Source organism: Arachis hypogaea, chromosome 18 (assembly GCF_003086295.3).
Source record: "Arachis hypogaea cultivar Tifrunner chromosome 18, arahy.Tifrunner.gnm2.J5K5, whole genome shotgun sequence".
Taxonomy (NCBI): Eukaryota; Viridiplantae; Streptophyta; class Magnoliopsida; order Fabales; family Fabaceae; genus Arachis; species Arachis hypogaea.
Window position 1 is genome coordinate 8,632,403 of NC_092053.1, and position 27,178 is coordinate 8,659,580.

The window sequence follows — 27,178 nt, forward strand, 5'->3', positions numbered from 1 at the left end:
TAACACGATTGATCACTATGAGGTATCAGTGTTGATGACCTTCGTCAATAGTCTCAGATACAGGGATAAACACCTAATCAAGAGAAAGTCATTTTAGTTATTAAATTTATTTCATACCCATATTTGCTAATTTGAATTTAAAAATGCTATAAACTTCTTGAATAACAAGCATTAAGTTATGTTATATGGTGTATGCAACAATTTTTACTCTTTTTAAGTAGTCGACTTTGCCCAAATAAATATCTGTGATGCAAGACGGCAGACAGCTGGGATCCATTTTTGTCTTCTCTAACAACTGCATTATTTTTGCCACTTGTTTATATGCGCAATAAAAATAACAAATACCAGCATTATTTTAGTGTTATTTCTCTGATATGCTTACCGCAAAAATTGTAGGTAAAAATCAATAACCACTTTCTCTGGTCAACTATATCTTTATCATATCTGCTACTAAGTCTAGCACAAGAGAAACAATTGGCTTGCCTGGCATCAAACTCTTGAATACATCTCTGTGAGCTGTATGATCTGAAAACACTATATCCTCCTCATCGCTGCCAAAGATAAATTAACGTAAATAAAAATAGCTAAAAAAATTCACAACGCCGTTAAAAAATAATATGCCTATTAAATTTACTTACTTATCTACCAATAGATCACCATACAAGTATGCTGCAATTGCAAGCTCAATATCGTCCAAACCCATCGAAGCTGTTGGTCTAAAAGGTACGTGCACCCACTAAATATAAAAAAATAATTATTACTATAATAATAATAATAATAATAATAATAATAATAATAATAATAAAACTAAATTACTTATTACATATTACTCACAATAGGCAGCTCTAATCCAAGAACAGTATTTAGAACAAGTGAGTTTTTTCTCCTTTTTTTAGCAATAGACAAATCCGTTTTTACCTTCTCAATAAAGCATAGCAATAATGGATTACTCGACGTACTACCTTGTTGAGTAAGAGTATTAGATTCGGAACCAAAGACCTTAAACACTTTAGAGGGGGAGCTGGCATTATTTTCCAAATGTTGAACAATAGATTGAACTATTTGAGTCAATTGACCAATTGAATTGGCTAATGAATCCAAAGTCACTTGTTCCAACTGTTCATTGTAACGATAAAGAAAAAAATAAGTACGGATGTAAAAATATAGAAAATAAAAACTAAAACTTACATATTACTCTAATTGGCATGTAAATTCCAATAAAAACTAAAACTTTAGAAACAACAAAGCAACCCAAAGAGACATCCAAAGTATTAAACCGAATAACATGAAGAGAAAAAAAATACATAGAAAGCAATCAAAGAATAGCAGCACCCAAGATTCACCTTCAGATAAAGATAAAACAGAGCAAAACACCACACACACACTCAACCGACCCAAAAGCAAAAACCCCTTTTCACAGAACAAGAAATAGGTCAGAATCCATAAACCACGAAAATCAATTCAGAAAGAAAGCAATCCAGCATAGTAAACCTAGAAAAGACCAGTGACCTTGGCGACACAGAGCAAAGCAAGCTCAGCTTTCAGATCCTTGATCCACTGACCCAGAATCAAGAAGGAAAACCGGTTGCCCGCACCTGTGACGGCGAGTCGGCAACAACGAAACCAAAGGACTACGATGAGGAATGTGTAAGGAAGCACCAAGAGGGAAGAGCAGAAGAGGAACAGACCATTAACAGGGTTTTGCGTGTGAAACTCAATTGTGGAGTTTGGATTTAGTTTAAAATTCAGATTATTTTTGCCCAACGTCATGACCGTGGGGAGTGAGAAGGGAATGCTTGAGCAAACCCTAAATCCTTTTTGCTTTTATTTATTTATTTATTTATTTTTTCCAAAAAGAATATTCATATCATGTATGCTGAGAATTATAGAACAATAACTTTATATATTTTTTATATCCTGATGAAATGCTTTCTTGACTTACAATGTGAACATCTTCACCTCTTTTAGCCTTTCGGAACCTTTCTTGGAGCACCTTTTGACTTCACAACAGCTGGATCACCTATTAGCACTGACGTGGGGGAAAGCCTCGCTTGTGCATCACTTTTATTTTGCACCTTCGAAATTAGCTTAAGTAACTCACTTGAGATTTCTCTATAGTCGGCTGAATTTTTTGAAGAAATATCACAAAGCTTCCAACAAATTGATGCCATTACACCGCATCTAAGTGTGGGAACTATATCATCAGCGGAGTCTTGCTCGCCAATTGAGCATATAAAATCAGTCTTTGCATCTCTTGTCCATCTTTTCAGGATAAGAGATGTAGGGACGCATTTTGCATTATGATGCTTCAAGATCCCAAAGATGTGGGAGCATGGTAATCCACGAGTCTCAAATAGCCTGCACTCACACGCAAACAGGTCCTTGTCTTTATTGTAAGATACTTTAAATTGCCATTGCTGATTAAAATACTCACTTGTGTTGTACTCAATAATGTCTCCATTGTTTGGGCATTCAGTCACATTTAAGGCAGCTGCTGCTTCTATCTCATCTTTCACAAGTTTAAAAATATTTCTAGTATAAAGTTCAGCAGCTTGTTTCTCAAAACTTTCCAAGCACGTAGTCAAAACAGAAAACTTATAAAAGGTTTCAAAATCAGCAGTGAGATGGTTGTTTCAGTAATGCCTTAGTACTTCACTAAATTTATGCATGAATTCAAGGAGACTGGTTTTACTGTCAACATAGTTCTTCAATAATGAATGAATTCCCTCACACTGTGATGTAGTTCTTATGCGGCCAAAGAAGTGCTCCCTTAAATATGCGCTACCCCACTTCATTTTGTCATTATAAATGTCTTGGACCTATTCATTCTCGGCAAGTCCGTATTTGGATATGATCTCGCTCTATCCCTCTTCAAATATTTGTACGGTAAACTGTCCATACAATAATACATTAAAGTCGTCCCAAAAATGCTTGTTTTTTATATTCTGTACCGCATTACGATGGAGATGCCATGCACAAAGGCGGTGTGGTATACCAGGAAATACTTCTAAGATAGTCTCTCTCATAGCACGGTCTCTGTCTGTCACAACGCCTCCGGGTAGTTTTCCTGACATGATTTCCAAAAATTCCTTCAGTGCCCACTTGAAAGTTTTGGACCTTTCATCTAAGAGCAGAGCGCATCCAAAAATAGTTGTTTGGCCATGGTGGTTGGTCCCTGAAAATATGACTAAGGACTTGTTGTAGACATTTTTCTTGTAAGTGGTGTCAAAAGCGAGTACATCGCCAAAACATTCGTAATCAACAACGCTTGCTCCATCAGCCCACACCAAATTATCCAACCTACCATCCTTTAAGGTGAACTTTCCTAGAAATAATGGGTCACTGTCTGCCTTGGACAATAGATAGGCCAACGTAGCAAATGCATCACCATCTTTCACTTTGTCACGCCGAGTCTTACTAATGTGGTTATGTAAGTCTTTGTTGGTAAAACCCACTTTATCATATCCACCTTTTTGGAAAACAATGTAACCCATTATGTGGCAAGTTTTAACACCACATGCTCGCAAGCTGTCTGCTTGTATTTTATCGGCCTCATTAAGCCCACGATTCGCGGTAATAAGATGTCTGTACTTAGGTGGACACAGTGGATGATTGTGTTCACTCTCAAAGACACTGACTTTCCACTTACCCGTTCTATAGTGACGAATGAAATGAATCCTCGCCTTGCAGTTGACACGAGTAATTGCCCTATGCTCCCTTTAACGATTGTCCCTTTTAAGGTGCTTCCAATGTCTTTCTTCTACTTTATTGCAAACCAATTGTCTTGTATTAATGTTGCCATTAGCATCCACCGTCTTCAAGTCTTTTCGGGACACAAATCTATAGCACTGGGCATATTTGGCATAAAATTCACAAACTTGAGATTCTGTATCAAACACCAGTCCCCATATGTCTTCGATGGTCAAATCAGTTATCAACTTTTCAAAACCATCAACATTAATTATATCTGCCTCTGCTTCATCTACAGTTACATCCACCATATCATCACTTTCATCGGAACTGCACTCATACTCAACACTTAAATCCTCCGATTGATCACCATCCTTATATGACTCTTTGTCATCATTCTCTATGACTGAACTTAAAATTTTAACATGTTAGGTACTAAATAAATGCTAGGAGAATGGAATAGGCAAAATGAACTCAATTTTTTATGATTATAATTATTGGTCAATCAAATTCTATGAAACCTAAGAGCTATTAGTGCATAAGAATGTTATTTATATGACAACTAAGAGTTACGGAAAAAAATTCTCTAACTTATTAACTTTCTATGGTCTTTCTTTTGAAAACAAGAATACAACAGATTCAAATAAATATGAAATGACTTATTATCTAGGAGCATAAAGAAGGAAAATTGAGTATGATCCACTATAATTTTCTTTTTATTCTTTTTGCACTTTTTCTAGTGATAAAATTCACTCAATGCACTTATTTTATTTCAACTACCCTGTTTTAAGATCACAATTTTAGTCACATGCTTCTCAGGTAACTTACCTAGGGGAAAAGTGTTCTATTTGATAAGGTAAGGATAACAATAAGCAGGAGTTAATCCTTTTGATCATTAGGGAGTAATTAGCTACTTAAGTATTAGTGATCAGTTTCAGTATTTGTATCAACTTTGCACAATGAGTAAGATTTCTCTATTCGCACTAAATAATGCAGGCACCTAATTCAACTAACAAAAAGTGGTGGAATCCCATTAAATTTTCAATTTGTTGAGCATCATAAGGTTGGTTTTTCTCCAATCCCCATCCATCATTTTATATTTGAATGAGTTAATAAAATTATTTATCATGCATTTTGCAGACCCTAACATTTACTTTTACTTCTATGGGCAAGGAGAGGGTATGGAATCTAGATGGTGAGATATTTGAAGCTCATCAACTTTCAGCTCAAGTATTCCGTGGCCTTGTGTGCTTATTTGCATCTGGTCCTCAAGTTTAAGTCCATGAATGCTTTGTTTATATTTATTTCCTTTTCCTTTTTTTTTTGTTACAAGGAAAATCATGAGTAAGCTATTCAATTCAACATAGGTTGTTACATCTAAAACAATGTTTCCTCATGTAATATAATTATATAAATGTAGTAATGCCTAATCGCCAATTTTTGAAGCATGTTATTACATAGCATGCAGAGAAAATTTCAAGCATATGAAGCTTTTTTTTGTGCTAAGTTCAAGATTTTTTATTTCTATTATTAGTGTTCCATATAATCTAGAGAAAAGGTCTAGGTATCCTTTATAACTTATAAGCCTTAGCTTCAGCAACCTGAAATGGCAATTGTGTGCATAAGAAACAGTCTTTTAAAAACTTTCTGTAACATAGAATTGGAAATCTTGAAACACAGCTTCACTAGTGTTAACAACAAATAATGGGAAATCCCATGAATTCTTTAAGTCATTTCTTGGTTTTTCTACCAATGTTATTTTTTTCGAAACTTAGTACTAAAATGTCACTTCTTGAAACTAATTATTCAAATATTACCTTTTCTATATTACTTATTATAAACAACTATATAGTAAATTAGTTGTCACTATGGCAGTGATGTTCTATTAGAATATTTACCAAACATCTATTTCCTAATTTTTATACCGTAATTATACCACTGTAAAATGAGTTTGACTTCAAATTTTTCCCAAAATAAATGGTCACTATAAACTAGTATGCAATGAGGTGTAGAATTCTCCTCAAACCTGAATAATGCGACCACGACCAGAGAGGACGGGAGCAGAGCGGAGAAGAGCGACGGAATAGGACTATGAGTTATAGAACGCGGGACTCCACCACTTCGGCAACGACGCTCGCGATTGCCTATGGAGGCGCGAGGCTGGAGCTCCCTTGCAACTGACGGCGACAGCGAGAATTCCGGCGGCGGCGGTCGCGTTGGAGGAACTTAGGGTTTCCTTCCAGGGAGATGCTCCTAGTGAGAAGAACTGAGAAGACCAACCCAAGTTAAATGATTTAAGCACAATTATATATTTAGCCCACTCTTGCACCTACGGCATTACGGCAATACTCTTCTATTCTGTTTTGTTCCTCAACAGTGGCTCTCTGCAAAGCAAAGGTGAATAGAGCTCATCATTCCATTTTTTACTCTGCTCAGTTATTTCATCTCTATAACTTCATGGATTTTGCATTTTAGTTCGTTGTTTATTTCACTTATCATAATACTGTTATTGTTCCTATGTTGTTATCACTGACCTGAATGTTCTGCGCTCCATCTATTTGTTGATATGTTCAAATGAATAACAGTTTGGTTACCCTGTGTGCAGGTTATCTGTTTGATATGGAAGGTGGAGAGAACATTCTAGATATCATTAATAATGATTATGATGATGGTGATGATGTTTTAATGGTTGATGTTGAAGAAGGAGAGTTGGTGGAACCTGATTTCTGGAATTCTTTGGGACAAAGTGAAGCTGGAGGTACCAATGAAGCAAATGAAGACTCTCATAATAAGGACCACAGGCTTAGAGCTCAAAAGAAAAGTAATAAGAGAAAGAAGAAAGCTTCAGGGTCCAAGGCAATTGATATAATCAGGTTTATTATTTTCTCCAATGTGAAATTTAATATTATCTTCATGGACTCATTTTAACTTTATGACCCAGTAGAATTCGGATTGTTTTATGATGTATTTAAGGCTTTTGAATCTCTTCATTTTCATTTAGTTATAGAATGAAGCATTGGTCACTGCTCCATTTTAATCCCAACCTTAATACAGTCTCTGAAACTTAATCGAATTAATGTGTAGATAAACTTGATTTGTTTGTATCTCTATTAACAAGTTTTGGCTGCCATCTTGTCCACATGATTGAATTTGTAATGAATTGTGTGCTTTTTAGATTTGTGATAGATGTGTGTCGCTGTTTGAAAGAGAAAAAACAATATATAGTATACATTGCTGTAGGTTGCCTAGGGACTTTTGCACTAAGCGATCTCGTCAGAGAGGTAAGTTATGCATTCCATGTCGGTTTAGAAAGCAAGTTTTATTTGTTCATTTTTTTTGTCCATAAGAGTGCACCATGTGATTTGGTAGTATTCAACTAGAAGTCTAGAAGGTATATCTAATCAGAGGGTCTACCAACCCAATTGTTTTTCTGTCATCAAAAGCTAATCAAGGATTTGTTTCTAATGAAATTAGATGTGCATTAAGATACTATGCAGCATCTAAAAAATGAAACTATTGTGATCTAAATTAAGTTTTTTATTAAAAAAATTGCATTCACAGTTTCAAAAAACATATGCAGATAAAATAAGAATTCAACAATTTGTCAAAATTAACAACTAATATCAAATCACATAAATCAAACCAAATTACCCTAATTACAAAAATCACACCAATGCTATAATAATTCAAATCACATAAATCATAGGGAGGGAATTACCGGAAGGGAGAGGCTGACAACAGTGATGAAGAATGAGGAAGACGGCAAAGAAGACGACGAAGAAAATAGAACCAGGAGGAAGACAACGCTCTCTGGAACCAGGAGGAAGGTGACGCTCTCTGGAACGCACAAGATGGCGATGTTCTATGACGCGACGATAACCTCGATTGCAAGACAAGAGAGGAGAGAGGGAGAGATCTTGCGTGCGACACACAGTGAGACAGATGAGAGAGATCGAGCAAAGAGAGACAGAGAGAGTGAGGATAGGAAGAGGAGAGAAGAAGATGAAGAATACTGAAATCTTCAGAGACGTGATTCAACAGCTGGGGTTTCTGAATCCAGATAAAGAACAATTTTGATTTTTTGTTTTTTATATGTTTTTGTTTTGTTGTTTAAATTATTTGAAACTATAAAATTATGATTAATTGAATTCTAAAATTTGATTAATTTAAAAGGGTATTTTTGTCTAATCAAATAAAGTAAGGATGTTTAAAATTTTTTATAAAATTAAATAAAAAATATATTTTTATTTTTATTTAATTAAAGGGGGTGTATTAATAAAAGTGGTGATATAATATATATTTAAAAAAAAATTAAATACTGATGTGGAAAATAAATTTTACGTGACTTGTTATTACTTAAAATAGTGCCTGTCTGAAATTATGATGTTATGAATTCTTATACTATTTATGTAACTCTAAACTTATGAGTTGTCTTATTTAATTAATTTTAAAATAATGAAAATTCTTTTAATTTCAATTTTCTAACCTATAAATTACGTATAATCAATATTATAACGTGCTATTATTTAACAAGAGAATAATGTTTATAATGTAAGCTATTAAACTAATAAAGTCGAATAACGTAAGCGTTTAATACTTTTAAGATCATAAGATGTAATAGCTAGTTGTATGAAAATTCGAAATATCTTTCGATCATCAAGTGGATCTATTAGTCTTTTGATATTTTTGAGCCTGTTTTTAGCATTAAGTAAGGAAAAATAGTTCACAACACTTACTATTTACTATTTAGTACACTTATTATATTCCATTATATATCTTCCTAATATTTCACTTACTACCGAAGAAAGGAATTGGGATTAGAGTCTAATCTTCGCCAATGATGTAACCTAAGGTTTAGTGTTGTTTCTGTTTTGTCATCGTGCATATGGTGATCACAAAACTTTAGTAGAGCAAATGCAAAACAATTACTTTCCATAACAGCAAGCTAAGGTGTTTTATATATATATATATATATAAAGGAGTATATAATAAAGTATTACATACTCACCAAACACAAAAAAGGTATATATAGTACAAGTAAAATACCAAAAGGTAAATAAAAAAAGGAACTAACCAATGAAATATTAAGAATTAATTCACTCAAGACACATGCATGGTAAAGTGATGGAGACGCCTCTTCATCTGCAGCTTTTAATTGCAGCAAGAGAAATGTTTCTTTCATAAAAACACAGGTTGTATCAAACCCAACGCGAGCGGTGTAATCGTCCGTTACATCTTTTAATTTCCTTTTCTCTGAATATATATACATGCCACAAAAAAAAAAAAAAAAAAAAAAAAAACTAGTAATAAAAAATATAGTTACTAATATGAATGAACTTCATCATATACTGATGATCGCTTTATCAATCTTCATCTTTTTCTTTTCTCGTGTCAATCTTGATAATTCCTAGCTATCATACCTAAACAGCTTAATCTTATGAATCCTGAATTTCTGATGATAACTCTATATTAATTAATATCCATCCACAACGCTCCCAGCCTTCTTAATTGATTATATTATTAGACATTCGTTATCTCTAATTTCTTTATATTATTAGACATTAGTCATGTGAAACGACCATATATAGAAATATTAATTAATCAATGCATTCTATATATATAAGACAACAAAATTGGAGAATACGTACGTACGTGTGCATGTCTAATTAAAAGTTCTTAATTGACTCAATATCACAAGTGGATGTCTATTTTAAACAAGAAGAAAGAGGGTTGAACAGGGAATTGCCTATTTGAAAATGGAAAAAACAGGAGAAAGAACTGTGCAAAAAAGTGACCGAAATAATATGTTCTTGTAGGAAGAGTTCTGGTTTGTCTTTAGTTTTGGCTTCACATTACATAATAACTCAGTTTAATTTTTAAAAATATTGTTATCATGTAAGAACATGGAAGTGAAGGCAAAGGAAAATCGGATTTGTACAAGTAAACATATATTTGGGATCTTGTTTTAAATAGTTATTCCATGAAAACGTATTCGACAAGAGTGGGCCGGCTAGTACACCTTTTTTAACCTATTCGCTACCCTTAGGTTTTAATTTAATTCATAATCTAAATAATCATTACAACAAAACAACTCAAAGCTATATAAACAAATCAATCAACAGAACAAGCCGCCAAATTCTGATCTATTTGTTACATGATCACCATTTCACAAACTACTTGCATAGTATTAGTTGGTGGATTTGTACTAACTTAACTATAAGTTGAATTTATAGTTATAAATTATAACTAGAAATTATAGGAGTCATTAGAATTTATTATTTTTTATCGTTACTTAGTCATCAACTCAATTCTTTTAGTCTAGTAATCTAACAATATATTTTATCTTATATTTTTAAATATTAATGACTAACTAATAATAAAAAATAATAAATTTAGATAATTTTTTAGTATTTATTTTATAACTATTATTAAAAATATAATCATTATGTGTCTCGTTCTATTAATTTAAATTTTAAAAAAAATAATATTATAATATAATATCAAATTTTCTATAAAAAAAATTTTTGAGCTCGATCCCTGTGAAATGGATTTGAAATCATACATACATGGCTTCAGTTAGAGCCATAGAATTATTGTACTCTATCCATTAGGGTATGCACAAAAAAAAAAAAAAAGTAAAAAACCTAAAGGTTCCTTCTTGGAGCCTAAATTAACTTTTGTCTCTATATATAGATGTGTATCCCTTAGGTTCACAATACTAATTAGACCACACCATTTCTCTTCCCTCTATATATAATGCTTAAAGATACATTCACATACATAAAAGTAAAAACCATCTCTCAAACCTTCAACCTATCTACAATATACACATAACTGATTAATTAATAGTTACACCAAATATTCCAAACCCTAATTATCTTTCAAAGTTGAAACAATTCAAGCTAGCAAGCCTAAACATTTTTCATCTAACTTCATCTTCGTCTTGGATCTAGCTACTTCATATAGGAGAAATTAAAGAGGATCCTCATGCACGTAATGCATAGCATGAAAGCTGAGCTAAAAGGAGCATCCTCTATCTCCTTCCAAAACCACAGCCTCTTCAACACAGCACCACACAGTTCACTCACCGGAGCACTCAAAGGGTGTCTCGGAAGCCTCGACGGCGCGTGCATCGAGAAGCTTCTTCTCCACTGCGCAAGCGCCTTGGAGAGCAACGATGTAACCTTGGCTCAACAAGTGATGTGGGTCCTCAACAACGTTGCTTCACCAACCGGTGACACAAATCAAAGGCTCACATCATGGTTCCTCAGAGCACTGATCTCTAGGGCTTCAAGGATTTGCCCTACAGCCTTGAGTTTCAAGGGGAGTAGCAACAACATTCAGAGGAGGTTGATGACGGTTACCGAGCTAGCAGGATACGTGGATCTCATTCCATGGCACAGGTTTGGGTTTTGTGCTTCAAATAATGAGATTTTCAAAGCAATTTTAGGGTTCCAAAGGGTACATATCTTAGACTTTAGCATCACTCATTGTATGCAATGGCCTACTTTCATTGATGCTTTGGCCAAAAGCCCTGAAGGTCCTCCTTCACTTAGAATCACTGTCCCATCTTTTAGGCCACCGGTGCCTCCATTGGTGAATGTATCAACTCATGAGGTTGGCCTTCGGTTGGCGAATTTCGCGAAGTTTAGGGATGTCCCTTTTGAATTCAATGTCATAGGGAACAATTTAGGTCCCTTATTAGCACCTAATAATTCTGAATTAAGCAATGAATCAACTAGTTTTCATGTTGAGTCATTGCTGAGTCTATTGAATCCTAGTGTGCTAAACCTTAGGGATGATGAGGCTTTGGTCATAAATTGTCAAAATTGGCTTCGTTATTTGTCTGATGATAGAAAGGGAAACCACCGATGCCTTTCTCTCCGTGACGCTTTTTTGAGTTTAATTAAAGGTCTTAACCCTCAGATTGTGGTTTTGGTGGATGAGGATTGTGATCTTAGTTCACCAAGCCTCACATCAAGAATTGCAACATGTTTCAACCATCTGTGGATACCCTTTGATGCATTGGAGACTTTCTTGCCTAAGGACAGTTGCCAGAGGACAGAGTTCGAATCCGACATTGGACAGAAGATTGAGAACATCATAGGATATGAAGGGCATCATAGGATAGAGAGGTTGGAGTCAGGGATGCAGATGTGCCAGAGAATGAAGAATGCTGGTTACTTGAGCCTCCCATTTTGTGATGAAACGGTTATGGAAGTTAAGGGTTTGCTTGATGAGCATGCTAGTGGATGGGGGATGAAGAGGGAAGAAGGCATGTTGGTTCTCACATGGAAAGGAAACAGCTGTGTCTATGCCACTGCTTGGGTCCCCAGTGAAACCAGGGATCCTATTGGTTTCGATGCAACTATGGCATAAAACAACTCATAGTATGACTCATTTTTCTTATATTCATTATTTTATTGTCACAAAATTAAATGTAATTTAGAATTATATACCAAATTGTGGCGATAAAGTAATGAGTATATGATATTTGACAGATATACATGCATGCAAACACATCTGACATCTCTATGATTGTGTTTATGTCTTAGTTTAGGTATCAAATGTGATGAGTAACAAGAAAAATGAGTTACGTGTTATACTGGACACGTCAACATACATAACACATGATCACAAGATTCCAAAGTTAATTTGGGCCTACGAGGGGATATGGGTTATGCATGCCACAATGGTCCATGGAGTGTGGCAGACGATTTTTCATCACTTTGTGAAAAAAAAAAAAAAAAAGGCTGCAATTGATACTGAAATTATTATTACAAGAAGGAAAAAGAAGAGAAAAGAAAAAAACGGCTGCATTTTAAGAATTGTTTTTCGTGTGGCTAGATTTGTAATGAAGCTCAAATACATTGGATCACATGAAAGGCAAAAAGGAGATATGTGTACAATGTACTTTGTATGAGACAAATTAAAAAATTGTCTCTTCTTTGCATTATTGTTTTTTCTTTTTATGCAGCTTTAATATTCGTTTTTATTATCACAGCCTTGAGTACGGGTAGGTTGTATGAACTATGAAGAGAAAGAAAAATGAATCTGTCTTATTATATACTCAGTTCTAATAATAATACTAAGCATTTCGGATTAGCAAACTTTGTATCAAAACAAAAAATAACAAATGTGTTAGCATTTTAGGTAATGTACCTCAATATATAATATCATAGTTTTGTTGTATTTAATGGCTGATTCAGAAATTTACTGTTAGTTCCTCTCAATGGAAAGAATTTTTCAAGAGGTACCAATGAATATAACACATTTTGATTTTTGATGAGTAGTTAGTTAGGCTGTTATGTGTTGTGCATGAGAATATAGATAGGTACAGAAAGGACCACACAGAAAGTTAAATTTAATTTTATGAGTAGTCTTCTTCAGTATGAAGAGTCACAGGCTAAGGCCAAACAACTATATTCGGAGTTGTATTGGTGATAATGATAAGTCATGGAGGTAAATTGACGAACCCATGGCAGTAATGGGTCCAGATGGGACCGTGATTTTGTTAATTTTGTTTGTGTTTATTGGTACTGGAAAGCAAATTGCATGGTTCATGTCTTCGTGAGACCACAAAAAGAGTTAATATAGTAAAAAATAAATTCCGACCTGCCGGATTCGAACCAGCGACCTAAGGATTACTGGGATTAACCACTACAGTCCTCCGCTCTACCAACTGAGCTAAGGTCGGATGATGTTTTGTTAAGTCTATAAATTTTTGAAGTTCCTTACTTCTCCTGGAGTCCACCAGCAGAAGTTAAATAGATAAAGGAAAAATTCGTCGACAGCAGGATTCGAACCTGCGCAGGCAAAGCCCAACAGATTTCGAGTCTGTCTCCTTAACCACTCGGACATATCGACCTTTTTTCGAAGTTCCTCATTAATCTATTAAGTACGTGTCACAATGCAAATTATTTTTAAATTCTTCCTAGCTCCCTGTTAATCTTTTATTAAGAAACTACATTTGAGTGATCAATAACAAGTACCAACTATATATAGCTTAGATAAATGTTAGGAAACAATTAGATTTTATTATTTTTGGCTATTAATATTTAAAAATATATAATAAAGTATATTGTTATATTATATAAAATAATATTAATGATAAAAAAATAATAAATTCTGATGATCTTTTAATATTTTTAGTATAGTTTATTCATATAAATAAGGTTATTTATGTAATGTCTATGACGCGGAAGCAAGTACCAAGTAGAGTTAGTAGGTTAATTATATTAGTTAATTGTAATAAGAAAATACAAGTTTTATATTGTTTAGAATAGTGAACTTTGTGTTATGTATTAGTCCGAAGTTATGAAGGCTTTTCCTTCTTTCATTAGTATAAATAATTCATGTACCTTTTATTTATGAAATAGGATTTGAAGTTGATTTGAATATGAAATAAGTTGTGTTTATCTTTTCTCTAGGCTCTTTGAGAGTAAGAGGTGCATCTTTCGCTTGGCCAACCAAGTGGGGTTCCTGACTATTTTCACTATAATGGGATTGTTAACCTCGTTAAGATTGGTGACCCAAGAGACGTCCCGGCGTCAGTTTGGTATCAGAATAAGGTCGGTCCTCGCGGCCTTCGCCTTGCTTTAGTAAAATTTTATTTGATTTGTGGTGTAGGTTTTTGGTGTGGATTCGTTAATGGGATTTTTTGGTGTGAATTCGTTAATGAGATCGTTTGCTGCTACGGGTCTTGTAAAATTTTATCTAATTTGTGAGTGCAGGTCTTGGTGTCGAATCACCAATAGGATCTTTTGGTGTGAATTCATCAATGAGATCATCTGTACGTTGTCACAAGTCTTTTCACATAAGAGTTCTTTCCAACCTAGGGAGAATGACGCGGGAGCAAGTAGAATTAGTAGTTTAATTATATTAGTTAATTGTAATAAAAAAATACAAGTCCCATATTGTTTAGGATAGTGAACTTTGTGTTATGTATTAGTCTCATATCATCCATGTTATGAAGGTTTTTTCTTCTTCTACTAGTATAAATAATTCATGTACCTTTTATTTATGAAATAGAGTTGAGTTGAATATGATATAAGTTGTATGCTTATTTTACTCTATCCTCTCTTTAGAGTAAGAGGTTAGTTTGCATCCTTGGCTTGACCAACCAAGGTGCATAGTGGAATTGCTAACCTCGCCAAAATTGGTAAATCTAAACCATGTCACCATGTTCATGGCTATTTTCACCATAGTAGGATTGTTAACTTTGCTAAGATTGGTGACCCAAACGACGTCGCGACGTCAGTTTGGTATCAGAGCAAGGTAGGTCTTCGCGGCCTTCATCTTCATTTAGTATAATTTTATTTGATTTGTGGATGTAGGTTTTTGGCGTGTAGATTTTTTGTGTAGATTTGCTAATGAGATCTTTTGGTGTGGATTCGTCAATGAGATCATTAAGATTATCACAAGTCTTTTCACGCAAGGGTTTCTTCCAATCCAAGAAGAATGCGCGGAAACAAGTAGAATTAGTAGGTTAATTATATTAGTTAATTGCAATAAGAGAATACAAGTCTCATATTATTTAAAATAATGAACTTTGTGTTATGTATTAGTCCCTCCAAGTTACGAAGGTTTTTTCGTCTCTGAATATGATCAGCCTATGCTTAAACAGCCTAGCCTTTCACCTTTGAAACTGAAAGCTAAACGAGGAAGCGAGACCTGAATTTGTAATTCCCTTCTTAATTAGACGCGTTGCAACTAGCAAATTGGAAGAAAAGGAAATGAGATATTATTCACTTCATCCATATTTATAGGAAAGTAAATAATGTAATTACAAGTTGTTTTGCTGTGATTGAGTATTTGTATGATTCTTTCCCACGAACCCATGATATATATATATATATTATGTTACGTTGGCACATTCACAGGAATTGGATCAACAAGCAAGGACTTTATTCTGCCCTTCGATCTATTGTCTGGTCGTCCATGTCCATCTCCATGTTGGTATGTGAATTGGGCAATACGGGCAAGGTTCATGGCTACTTCTATGAAGGATTTGTCGAATGTAGAATCCATCACTAGGCATCTGTTCATGTTCTTCCATGCTTCGTCAATCACACTTCTCAAGTACCTTCGTGCGCCCTCTTCGGAGTCACCCGTTTCATTCATGTAGCACGTCATTGAATTCGCGGTTTCACCGCACTCCATCTCTTCCTGCATTTTAACAATAACCTAAGCATTCTTTTTAAGCATAGAAAATGTGCCAGAAATAAATATGAATTCATATAATTCTTAATTGATTAGCAGGGAATAATTAAAATACCGCTGAGGTGGCCAAATCGTTGCTAATCCTGAAAATGGTGGACGAAGAACGCAAGAGTTCGTGGTAGTTGATTAAGGAATGAAGTGCTTGCTCTGATGTTTCTTGGTTGAGTAAGAAGAAGGAGTGAATAAGACAAATCCCGCCTGAGCACGAGACTAAACCATTTTCCAAGTACTCCTTCAAACTTGGTACAACTTTGTTGTTGGACCATTTTGCTTCTTGTAGAAACGATTTGCACAAATCACACCACTGATATCATAGTATAGAGTATAGTCATATCAATCAATTTATGAATCCCCATAATAATTTTGTAGACAATAGTGAAAACATTAATTTAGTCATCTAATTAAGAGTTAATAAGACTTGATTAAACTTATAGTACATACAGCTTTTTTGAGATGAGGAAGGCACTTGAAGGCATGATCTTTGAAGATGTCAAAAGCAATCTCATTGACAGTGTTATAAAGTGCTAGGAAGCACAATGTCATGTAGTCTGGGAGATCGTTAATGGCATTTACATCCCATCTGATATAAAAACATGCATATAATTATTATAATTAATTTGCCACACTAAGTTATTAATAGAAAGATATACTACTAATTAATATAATGAAGTAACCTCTCAACAGCATCCGTGAAGAGTTCCAATTCATCCAAAGTACCATAGACATCGTAGACATCATCAAGAACGGTGACTAAAGCTGCCACCTTAGTAAGTTCTTTACGACAATAAGAAAAATTTGGATGTGAGACTATTCCCAGTGACCAAAAGAAGGATTCCGTTAACCTATCTCGAGCAAAGCTCAGCTTGCTTGCGAGGCCTATGTCCCTCCACCATCTATAAATGTGAAACATTGAGTTGGTCTGGCTAGTAACATTCAGGTAAATTCAGGTAAAAAAAATTCTTTTGCTATAAAACAGATAAATGTACAAAATTAATACAAACCCAAAAAAAATCTTATTCGATGGTCATAGTAAAAATATAATTATTCATATATATTTTTTATTAATTTAAATTTCTAAGATAATTAATTTCATTACATTTGTTTTTATTTATCGACTTAAACTTTTAAAAAAATAATTTATTCATCTGACCTTGCCATCTGTTTTAACTCTTGTTGATGTAATGACTGAACCATGTTAAAGTCAAGCTTAGCAAGCTCTAATAGCAATTGACTGTGTGGTTCCTTTTTATGATATGTGTCAATGTATCCCCTTGCCTCTACTCTGTAAGGGCTATGGTGAGAAGGAAGCCCCTCCAACACTCTTCTAACGCTTTCTTTTACTTTGTTCTCTGTCCCCTCTTTTCTTATTATGTTCATCATATTTGTTGCCGAAAATGCCCTTGCCTTCTCACATAGATTTTCTCCGTCAAAGTTAAGATGTGATGCCTCGTACAAACTTAACATTCCTTGCACATCATTGCCAATTTCAGCCTTCAAGTTTCCCTCATCATCGTTGAAACTTTCAAATACATCTGCACCTCAAAAATCATCGTAGTGGTATAATGTAAGTGAAATCACTTAAAATAAACTGAGATGATTGATAGAGTTTGCTAAGTTCTAAAGGAGTTGTGAAGACGTGTTAGTTTTATACACCTTGGGAGACGTGAAAGGAATGTTGTCTGAGAATTCTGAAGAGGAGAGCAGTAGCATGTAGTGTTTTGGGTGTATAATGAAGTACATGTTGTGAAGAATGAATGCGGGAAAGAGCAGAGTTGATGTGGTTTGGGAACTTGTAGGAGAGGCCCAACCGATGAAGGTCGTCAATGAATTCAAGCAAGCTCAGGGGCTCCATGTCTGAACTATTCATCATTATGTGTCCCACCTTCTCCTCTAGCTTTTTTGCCCTTTCTTCAATTATTTCAACCTGCACCGTATCAAAATTTCCAATTATTCTCGTTCTTTTAATTTAATATCTATATCGGTGTGATAACTCTTATTATTATTATTATTATTATTATTATTATTATTATTATTATTATTATTATTATTAAATTAAACTATATATATATATATTAAATTAACTATGTAGTCATCTCATTCTTACTTTAAAATTCTCCCTATATACAGATATCTTTTTCTACCCCTCTTCATCTTCAAAGAATGATTTTTATCCATAGAGGAGTGCTAGGGGACCAGTAGAATTTGTGATATGTAGCCATCAATTAGCCATCATATGTGTTTTTAATGGTGGGAGATGACATCCAATAGTATAAGATTATTCATTTCTCTTTTGATGGTTAACTGCTGGCCAACTTTTAATAAAACTGCTGGCCCCCTAGACTTTCTCTTATCGATATTCTCATCCTACGTGTACGATACACTTATGCTTAGGAATATTATCTATTATTGCTATATATATAACTCTAGTATCATATACTACCGGCATGTGTAGGGTTGCATATGGTCCGCTTGGCCCGGGACATTTTAAAAATTAATTTGATACAATTTTATCGGATTTAATATTGAATAAGAGGCTTAAAAATAGATTCGATCATTATTTTGATCAAGACGAATTCAGCGTTGTCCAATCTATGTCCATCTTAAGAGAATTGTAAAAGGTATATATATTTTAAATTAATTTTAATATTATATTATATTATATTAATTATAAGTTTATTATTTTATTTTTAATTATATTTATTGAATTAGAAAATAAATAAAAAAATATCAGATTAAAATTTATAGACAAATTCAAATTCAAATCAATTTTTTTATAAATAAATAAGTGTATCTGTTACGGCCTGGTCCAAACTCACGCGGGTTAACCCGACCCGAGTTTCCGCCGGCCCAACAACGCGCCCTCCACCCGACCCGGACACGCGTCTCGTACGGCTTGCACACAGCCGTGGGACAGCGCCCTTGAGGGTATGGGCCTGACCACTGGAGGGGCCCACTACTGACATGTATATAAGGGGGAGACTGGCTCTCCCCCAAGGTACGTCACATTCTTACACCACCTACTTTCCGCCTGCACATATTCTGACAAGAGCGTCGGAGTGTCTTTGCAGGTGGCACCCCCCTCTCCATACGAAGTGCTCGGGACCTCGCACACCCGGGACCAGGAAACCACGACCAGACGAGCCTCTCCACCATCCCAAGCGTTGACCTCAGGGTCCTAACCCGAACCGTCCGGTACCCGACTTACCGAACAGTATCATAGATAAATTTTTTTTATAAATAAATAAGTGCATCATAGATAAATTTCTCTATAAATTACTATTAAAACTTTAAAGATTCAATTTTTACCGGGTTTAGATCCGATATAGTTGTAACCCAAAAATATTTAGATTCCATCGAATTTAGAATCAGATTAGAGTCTAAAAAATAGACTCGATTTATATTTTCGGCTTATGAACGTTCCTACCGGCATGTGGCGTCCAAAAGTGCCGTGTTAGAGCTCATAATATGGAACAGAATGTTGTGTGTGCAATATACAAGAGTGACATCATGAAAGAATATGATTATTTTGGTGTTGAGACTTTTTTGACTATTTAAAAGAAACAAAGAGAGAAAACAGGAATATGAATTGAATACGAAGATACAAGCTAAGGGAGAGCTAAATAATTCAAGGTGATTATTCGGTCATTTCTGTTACCATGTTGATGGGGAAAAAAATACACGACCAGAAGATGAATTATATGCACATTTCAGAATTTTGGCAGTTAGTTAATTAGTTAGTTACCTACCACGTGATGATTGTGGTGGGACTGATGAAGAAATTCATAAGTCCATAGATTGGGCTGGTAATTAGCTGAACGCCTTCCAATTAACTGGCCATCATCCTTTTTGGTGGAGCCACAAATGACATGTATTTTTGCAGTGGCATGAGTAACTGTTTTGCGTCCAAAGTGGTTCCTATGTTTTACTACTACTACTCTTTGTGTGGTTGATAGGGCGTAGGGCAGAGATATCAACTCACTTGCCATTGTTATCGAGTTATCAACTACTATATATATATATATATATCACGTTCTCTCTAACACTATGATATTATATAAGTTAATAAGACGTTTTATTTTTGCAATGTGTGAGGTGAGCCTACTCCATTTATTCATAGGCCTCATAAGTCATCCATCAACTCAAGAAAAAGTACGAAAACAACAAGGTCTTTCGTTCTTTTGGGAATAAAATTTATTCATTTTTATATTTTAAAATAAATATATATTAATTAAAATAATTATTTTTTTATAATTAAGCATCCAACTTTTAGACATCATAACAACTACCTTTATATTAAGTGCTCAATCATAACAACTACCTGTATATTAAATGTTGTCGCTTCAAAATCAATTGTCAGATATTGATATTAATTTTGTCGTTTAGTTTCGTTTAATTTCCATCTTCTTTAATTTGGTTTAATTAAAAACAATGATGATATATATTCCTCAACAACATTAGTTTATTATTTTACTATATTACTATAAACAAGTTTAATGATTTTTTTTTTTATTGCAAGTTTAATTTTCTACTATATGTCATATATTTTGATGAGCGATGATTGATTATTTAATTAAAAAATATATAAATCAAAACATATAAATATATATAAATACATAATAATTAATTTGATCAAAAATTTTTAGTGCACATGAGCATTTTTGTTATTTTAAACATTAGTTTTGATATTAAATGATTAAATCTCTATTTTGCCTTTTCAAAATCGAATTTGAGATACTAATATTAATTGTCTCTTTTTTCTTTTTTTTTTATCTTTTTTTAATTTATTAATTTGGTTTCATTAAAACAAACACCAAAATTAGCTTTTAAAGATTTTAGATCTGACAAATACATTTTTTTCCCAATAATTTTTAATTTTTTACTATGTAGAAGTTATTAATAATTCTTATTAAACAGAATGATCTTTTCTTTATTTTAGAAGAGGTAATTTATATTTTATATAAAATTTTATGAAGACTATTTAATTGTCTCATAATAAAATTTGTTAGAAACATCTTTGTCTGACACGTAATTAAAAATTTTATTAAAAGTAACGAATGAGAAATAATATGCCTAACGAGATTTTTTTTTCAAAATTTTTAGAGTAATAAAAATTTATTGGAGACAAAATGTCTTACCTAAAATTACTTAAAAACTAATTTAGATGTTCACTCTAAAAACAATGATGATATATTCTCCACCAACAATAACTTCAAATTATCTTCATTTTCAAATTCTGAAATGTTTGAATATATTTTATATTTCAATATATTAAATACATCCAAATATTTTTTTTTTTAGAAATTAGAAAAATATTTAGAAAAGGTGCACATTATTGCTACTCAACTAAAAATATTGCACGTGTAATTTAATTTACACATTTCGATTTATATATACCATTAAAAAAGAAAATAGAAAATGGAAAAAACAACATATCGAATGTGTGGTCCTCAGAAAAATTTGTGGGTGCTATTTGGCGTTGAGCAACCATTAACATAGCTTCATCAAACTACCTACCATAAAATAAGGTGAGGTGTAATCTTTATTAGAATTATATTTTTTCTATATTTATTTGTCACCACAAAATAATCAAAAAGGGAAATAATATATTAAAAAAAATGAATAATTAGTAGTTCTTAAATAATGTGAATTTGTACTACTCTACCAAGGATCACATTTTGATTCGGGTTTGTTACTGCACATTTTATATATGTTGCATGCGATCAAGCACGGACACTTCATTGAGTTGTTGTGTCTGCGTGTCGGACACATTTTGGACACGACACTCACCGATACTCGTTCGACACGTGTGTCTGTTGTGTTTGACCGTATCTTAATAAAAAATAAAAAATTCTTCTTCGTACATACCTGAACACACCTAAATACTATCACGTGTCAGCGTGTCCTGTCTTATTCTTAACATATATTTTTAAAATAAATTTAGATATAGTATATATTATTATTTATTAAAACAAAAAATATTTTAAATACTTGATATAATTAAAATAAGATATTAAAAATAATTAAAAATTTTAATTTATATTTTAATATCAATAAAATATCAAAATATTATTACGATTTATCTAAAAAATACTTTATATTTTATATGTATGCGTGTCCCCGTATCATGTAAGATTTTAAAATTTGTGTGTCGGCGTGTCCCGTGTCCGTGTCAAGTATCTATGCATCATAGGTTGCATGTATTATTGCACGATCTTTTCACCAAACTTTCGGATTGCATGTGTATCTCAATATCTCATAACTCTTGCCATTAATTTAAGAGAAATGCTATTTGTACACTAAAATCAGCCACCAATGTATTTGTGTATTAATTTATTTTCAATATGTATTTGTATTTTAACATGTATTTTATACTGATAGTTAATTTTGATGGCTAATTTTAGTATACACATAGCATAACCTTTAATTTAATTTATTGAAAGTGCTTGCAACTTTCAATTGTAATTTGTGGCTAATAATAGAAAATACGAAACCCAAAATGCTATGTAGATTCCTTGTTCCTGTAATCCTGTCAAGGATTCCAGGTTCTCATAGTTTTGCATTTGCCTTTGATGGACTTTGAATCTTATCCTTTGGTCATTCGGAAGGAAAAACCTTAATTGCGCGAGTAATCATCAGAATAAAAGTTTAAGTTAAATAAATTTGAAGAAAAATGTCACGAAGTATACATATTTGTCAGTAAAGAGTTTATAACATGATCTTTAACAGATTAATTATTGCCTCTCGATCGTACCCGGAGAAATGGGTCCATATATAGGAAGGATTCTAGATTTATAGATTTCTCAATTCAATTCCCTGTTTAAATAAACAAAAATATTATTTGTACACTAAAATCAGTCACTAATATATTTGTGTATAAATACATATGTGATTTAATTTATTTTCAATGTATAAATGTATTTCAATATGTATTTTATATTGGTGATTGACTTTGATAGCTGATTTTGGTATACACGTAGTATTACTTTTAAATAAATAAATTTGCAATTTTTTGTAAGGAAAAAATTTAGATATAACACTTAACCAACAAAAAAAAAATGACTAGTTGTACAAATCACAAAATCTGCTCATGTTGGCACATTCACATTCACAAGAATTGGATCAACAAGCAAGGACTTTATTCTGCTCTTTGATCTGTTGTCTGGTCGTCCATGTCCATCTCCATGTTGGTATGTGAATTGGGCAATACGGGCAAGGTTCATGGCTACTTCTATGAAGGATTTGTCGAATGTAGAATCCATCACTAGGCTTCTATTCATATTCTTCCATGCTTCGTCAATAAGACTTCTCAAGTTCCTTCGTGCATCCTCTTCGGAGCCACCCGTTTCATTCATATAGCACGTTATTGAATTCGCGGTTTCGCCGCACTCCATCTCTTCCTGCATTTGGATTTTTAAGTATAGAAAATGTGCAAGAAATAAATATGAATTCATATAATTCTTACCGTTGAGGTGGCCAAATCGTTGCTAATCCTGAAAACGGTGGATGAAGAGCGCAAGAGATCGTGGTAGTTAGTTAACGAATGAAGTGCTGGCTCTGTTATTTCTTGATTGAGTAAGAAGAAGGAGTGAGTAAGAAAAACCCCGCCTGAGCATGAGACTGAACCATTTTCTAAGTACTCCTTCAATCTTGGTACAACTTTGTTGTTGGACCATTTTGCTTCTTGCAGAAACGATTTACACAAATCACACCACTGATATCATAGTATAGACATATCAATCATTAATTTAGGCATCTAATTAAGAGTTAATAAGACTTGATTAAACTTATGGTACATACAGCTTTTTTGAGATAGGGAATGCACTTGACTGCATAATCTTTGAAGATATCAAAAACCATCTCATTGATAGTGTTATAAAGCGCTAAGAAGCACAATGTCATGTAGTCCGGGAGATTATTAATAGCATTTACATCCCATCTGATATAAAAGCATGCATATAAATAGAATTAAATTTTGCCGCATTAAGTTATTGTTAGAAATATATACTAAATAATATAATGAAGTAACCTCTCAACAGCATCCGTGAAGAGCTCCAGTTCATCTAAAGTACCATAGACATCGTAAACATCATCAAGGACGGTAATTAGAGCTGCCACCTTAGTAAGTTCTTTACGACAATTAGAAAAATTTGGATGTGAGACTATTCCCAGTGACCAAAAGAAGGATTCCGTTAACCTATCCCGGGCAAAGCTCAGCTTGCTAGCCAGCCCCATGTCCCTCCACCACCTATAAATGTGTAACATTGAGTTGGTCCAGCCATGTAACATTCTAGTAAATTCTTTTCTTTAAATATTTAACTCACATGCTAAAGTTAACAAATCTGACCTTGTCATTTGTTGAAGCTCTTGTTGATATAATGACTGAACCATGTTGAAGTCAAGCTTGGCAAGCTCTAATAGCAATTGATTATGTGGTTCCTTTTTATTGTATGTGTCAATATAGCGTCGTGCCTCTACTCTGTAAGGACTATGGTGGTACGGAAGACCCTCCAACACACTCCTAGTGCTTTCTTTTACTTTATTCTCTGTCTCATCTTTTGATATTATGTTCATCAAATTTGTTGCTGAAAATGTCTTTGCCTTCTCACATAAATTTTCCCCCTCAAAGCTAAGGTGTGATGCCTCGTACAAACTTAACATTCCTTGCACATCATTGCCAATTTCAGGCTTAAAGTTTTTCTCATCATCCGTAAAACTCTCAAATACATCTGCACCTCACAAAATCAGTGAAATTACTTAAATAACCTGAGATGATGGAGGTTACTTATTTCTACAGAGTTGTGATAATGATGTGTTTAGTTTTATAGACCTTGAGAGACGTGAAAAGCATGTTGTCTAAGAATTCTGAAGAGGAGAGCAGTAGCATGTAGAGTTTTGTGTGTGTGAAGGTGCATATATTGTGAAGAATGAATGCGGGAAAGAGCAGAGTTGATGTGGTTTTGGAACTTGTAAGAGAGGCCCAACCGGTGGAGATCGTCAATGAGTTCAAGCAAGTTCAGTGGCTCCATGTCTGAACTATTCATCATCATGTATAGCACCTTCTCTTCTAACTTTCTTGCTCTCTCTTCAACTCTATCAACCTGCAAAGTGTCAAAATCACCTTATTTTTTAGAATTCCGCTAGGGAGTCAATGGAGTATTTGTACAATGTGTACAATAAACTATTTATTTAGGCCAATATGAGTTAAAAAATAAACATCTAAGATAAAATACTACTAATTTTTCAAACACATCGAACATCCCTATACCCTATTGTACACATTGTATAGATACTCCATTAGCTCCCTATACTTCCTCATATATATATATATATATATATATATATATATATATATATATATATATATATATATATATATATATATATATATAACAGTCACATGATCACATGAAGCAAAAATATGATTATGGTATTGATGATGAGACTTTTCCTTAACTATTGAAAAGATAGAAAGAAAGCAGGAGTATGAATTGAATATGAAGATACAAGGGAGCCCTAACTTCAAGGTGATTATTCCTCCATTTCAGAATTCGCTAGTTAGTTAGTTACCTACCACGTGATGATTGTGGTGGGACTGATGAAGAAATTCATAAGTCCATAGATTGGGCTGGTAATTAGCTGAACGCCTCCCAATTAACTGGGCATCCTCCTTTTTGATGGAACCACAGATGACATGAATTTTTGCAGTGGCATGAGTAACTGTTTTGCGTCCAAAGTGGTTCCTATGTTTTACTACTACTACTGTTTGTGTGGTTGATAGGGCGTAGGGCAGAGATATCAACTCACTTGCCATTGTTATCAAGTTATCAACTGCTATATATCACGTTCTCTCTAACACTCTAATATTATATAAGTTAATAAAACGTTTTATATATGCTTGTAATGTGTGAGGTGATGAGCCTGCTCCGTTTATTTATAGGCCTCATTCATCCATCAACTCAAGAAAAAGGTACGAAAACAACAAGGTCTTTCGATCTTTTGGGAATAAAATCTATTAATGTTTATATTTTTAAATGAATTTCTTTTTTTTAGTAATTAAACACGCAACTTTTAGACACCATATATATAACAAATACCTTTATATTAAGTGCTCAAATTTCTATTTTGCCTCTTCAAAATCAATTGTCCCCCAAAAGCTACTTTTTTTTTTTTTTTTTTTTTTTAGTTTTTGACTTATAAAAAGTTACATTAATAGTGTTTGGTACAATTTTTTAGATAAATTTTTAACTTTTCAAAAAGTTATTTAAAAACTTTTAAAAAAGTTAAAAAATGTGACTTCTCCTATTTTCAAAAGTTATTTTATCACTCTTATTTAATGCACAACTTTATTAAGGAAGGAAATGAGGGAGAAAAGGATAGTCTATGCCACCCCGGCTTCATACTGACCGTACTTCCGACAAAGAGAACTAGTTCTCGAGATTAAAGCGGCAGGAGATGTCTTAGCTAAGACTAATTGAATTGCTAACTAGTCGAATTCTCTTATTCTGACCCTGCTGGGACTGCACTCCCTTTCTGCTTACTCTATATCTATGGAATCTTTTCCATCGCTAAATGCGTACTTATCGACATCATTCATTTTTTACTGCTTACTACTTCATGCTTTTCCTGCCCGAAAACTAGAGTTGCGGTGGGCGAAGGTATCAACTCATTTGAGATAGTTTCAAAGGCCTTTGGTACTTCTTTCAATCCCACTGGTCTTCTTATTCAAGTAGTTAACATTTCGGGCCGGATTCTAATAGTTCCAAATTTGCTGCAGGTGAGAAAGGGCCTAGCTTTCAATAAAACAAGGACTTCTATAATAAATTTCCAAACACAAAATAACTTATTTAAAAGTTGTTATTAATAAAAATCTTTATATTTTAAACTCCTTTTTCAAAAGAACTTATTTAAAAAATTTAGCTAAACTGACTTTATCTTTATTTTAATTTCTTTTAATTTCCATATTCTTTAATTTGGCTTAACTAAAAACAATGATGATATATTCTCCAACAACATTAGCTTCAAATTACCTTCTTCGTTTTCTTTTTTTTTTTAATTATTTCAATATATATTTTATAAGTTTAACTAAAAGTCAACTTTTTTAATCTTAAATTCTAATAACTCTAAATCTGAAATAAACTTAAATTTTAAATACTCCAAAAAATAAAAATTTAAAATATAATCTTATGATAAAAAATTAACTAATATTGACTACTTAAAAATTAGTTTTATATATTTTTATATTTTTATATTTCAATATATTAAATAC

The 27,178-nt window shown here is 33.3% G+C and overlaps 4 protein-coding genes, 1 long non-coding RNA gene and 2 other non-coding genes across 8 annotated transcripts; 2 read left to right on the forward strand and 5 right to left on the reverse strand.

The window, feature by feature from the left end:
* Positions 1-1,964: 1,964 nt before the first annotated feature.
* Positions 1,965-5,595, reverse strand: LOC140181226 (protein FAR1-RELATED SEQUENCE 5-like). The gene is made up of 4 exons (XM_072224749.1): positions 5,589-5,595; positions 3,777-4,096; positions 2,952-3,683; positions 1,965-2,594 (listed from the first exon to the last, which is right to left on the reverse strand). Exons 1-4 carry the CDS (start codon positions 5,593-5,595, stop codon positions 1,965-1,967), a joined length of 1,689 nt encoding a protein of 562 aa, XP_072080850.1.
* Positions 5,596-5,625: 30 nt separating this feature from the next.
* On the forward strand, positions 5,626-6,820 carry LOC140181631 (uncharacterized). The gene is made up of 2 exons (XR_011876613.1): positions 5,626-6,087; positions 6,296-6,820. It is a non-coding gene; the product is annotated as an uncharacterized lncRNA (long non-coding RNA).
* Positions 6,821-10,244: 3,424 nt separating this feature from the next.
* Positions 10,245-12,800, forward strand: LOC112772392 (scarecrow-like protein 32). 2 transcript variants are annotated; one of them, XM_025817327.3, is made up of 2 exons: positions 10,245-12,080; positions 12,246-12,800. In XM_025817327.3, the coding sequence occupies exon 1, from the start codon at positions 10,678-10,680 to the stop codon at positions 12,067-12,069; it is 1,392 nt and encodes a 463-aa protein (XP_025673112.1). In that variant the 5' UTR covers positions 10,245-10,677; the 3' UTR covers positions 12,070-12,080; positions 12,246-12,800. The 2 variants fall into 2 exon arrangements, with proteins under 2 accessions (XP_025673112.1, XP_025673113.1); XM_025817328.3 differs by having other exon boundaries at positions 12,251-12,800.
* Positions 12,801-13,299: 499 nt separating this feature from the next.
* TRNAY-GUA (transfer RNA tyrosine (anticodon GUA)) lies at positions 13,300-13,387 on the reverse strand. Its single transcript is given in 2 exon segments — positions 13,300-13,335; positions 13,351-13,387. It is a non-coding gene; the product is annotated as a tRNA-Tyr (tRNA).
* Positions 13,388-13,475: 88 nt separating this feature from the next.
* Positions 13,476-13,557, reverse strand: TRNAS-CGA (transfer RNA serine (anticodon CGA)). The gene has a single exon. It is a non-coding gene; the product is annotated as a tRNA-Ser (tRNA).
* A 1,853-nt stretch (positions 13,558-15,410) lies between these two features.
* LOC112772760 (isoprene synthase, chloroplastic) lies at positions 15,411-19,976 on the reverse strand. The gene is made up of 7 exons (XM_025817760.3): positions 19,659-19,976; positions 17,566-17,836; positions 17,063-17,444; positions 16,587-16,805; positions 16,354-16,492; positions 15,968-16,216; positions 15,411-15,858 (listed from the first exon to the last, which is right to left on the reverse strand). Exons 1-7 carry the CDS (start codon positions 19,896-19,898, stop codon positions 15,553-15,555), a joined length of 1,806 nt encoding a protein of 601 aa, XP_025673545.1. The 5' UTR covers positions 19,899-19,976; the 3' UTR covers positions 15,411-15,552.
* A 2,802-nt stretch (positions 19,977-22,778) lies between these two features.
* LOC112772761 (isoprene synthase, chloroplastic-like) lies at positions 22,779-25,795 on the reverse strand. The gene is made up of 7 exons (XM_025817761.2): positions 25,484-25,795; positions 24,740-25,010; positions 24,257-24,638; positions 23,939-24,157; positions 23,710-23,848; positions 23,375-23,623; positions 22,779-23,309 (listed from the first exon to the last, which is right to left on the reverse strand). The coding sequence occupies exons 1-7, from the start codon at positions 25,721-25,723 to the stop codon at positions 22,998-23,000; spliced, it is 1,812 nt and encodes a 603-aa protein (XP_025673546.1). The 5' UTR covers positions 25,724-25,795; the 3' UTR covers positions 22,779-22,997.
* Between the last annotated feature and the right edge of the window lie 1,383 nt (positions 25,796-27,178).

What these genes read in the sequence shown, in the direction of transcription:
- LOC112772760 (XM_025817760.3), bottom strand. Translation starts at nt 19,898, where the DNA reads ATGGCAAGTGAGTTGATATCTCTGCCCTACGCCCTATCAACCACACAA. An exon ending in GAGTTAAAACAGATGGCAAG is followed by an intron (nt 16,806 to 17,062) that starts GTCAGATGAATA and finishes TCACATTTATAG; the next exon opens with ATGGTGGAGGGACATAGGCC. An exon ending in TTCACGGATGCTGTTGAGAG is followed by an intron (nt 16,493 to 16,586) that starts GTTACTTCATTA and finishes TTTTTATATCAG; the next exon opens with ATGGGATGTAAATGCCATTA.
- LOC140181226 (XM_072224749.1), bottom strand. An exon ending in ACATTAATACAAGACAATTG is followed by an intron (nt 3,684 to 3,776) that starts GTTTGCAATAAA and finishes GTCAACTGCAAG; the next exon opens with GCGAGGATTCATTTCATTCG. An exon ending in GGCATCTCCATCGTAATGCG is followed by an intron (nt 2,595 to 2,951) that starts GTACAGAATATA and finishes ACCTTTTATAAG; the next exon opens with TTTTCTGTTTTGACTACGTG.
- LOC112772392 (XM_025817327.3), top strand. Translation starts at nt 10,678, where the DNA reads ATGCACGTAATGCATAGCATGAAAGCTGAGCTAAAAGGAGCATCCTCT.
- LOC112772761 (XM_025817761.2), bottom strand. Translation starts at nt 25,723, where the DNA reads ATGGCAAGTGAGTTGATATCTCTGCCCTACGCCCTATCAACCACACAA. An exon ending in CCCACCACAATCATCACGTG is followed by an intron (nt 25,011 to 25,483) that starts GTAGGTAACTAA and finishes GACACTTTGCAG; the next exon opens with GTTGATAGAGTTGAAGAGAG. An exon ending in GAGCTTCAACAAATGACAAG is followed by an intron (nt 24,158 to 24,256) that starts GTCAGATTTGTT and finishes ACACATTTATAG; the next exon opens with GTGGTGGAGGGACATGGGGC.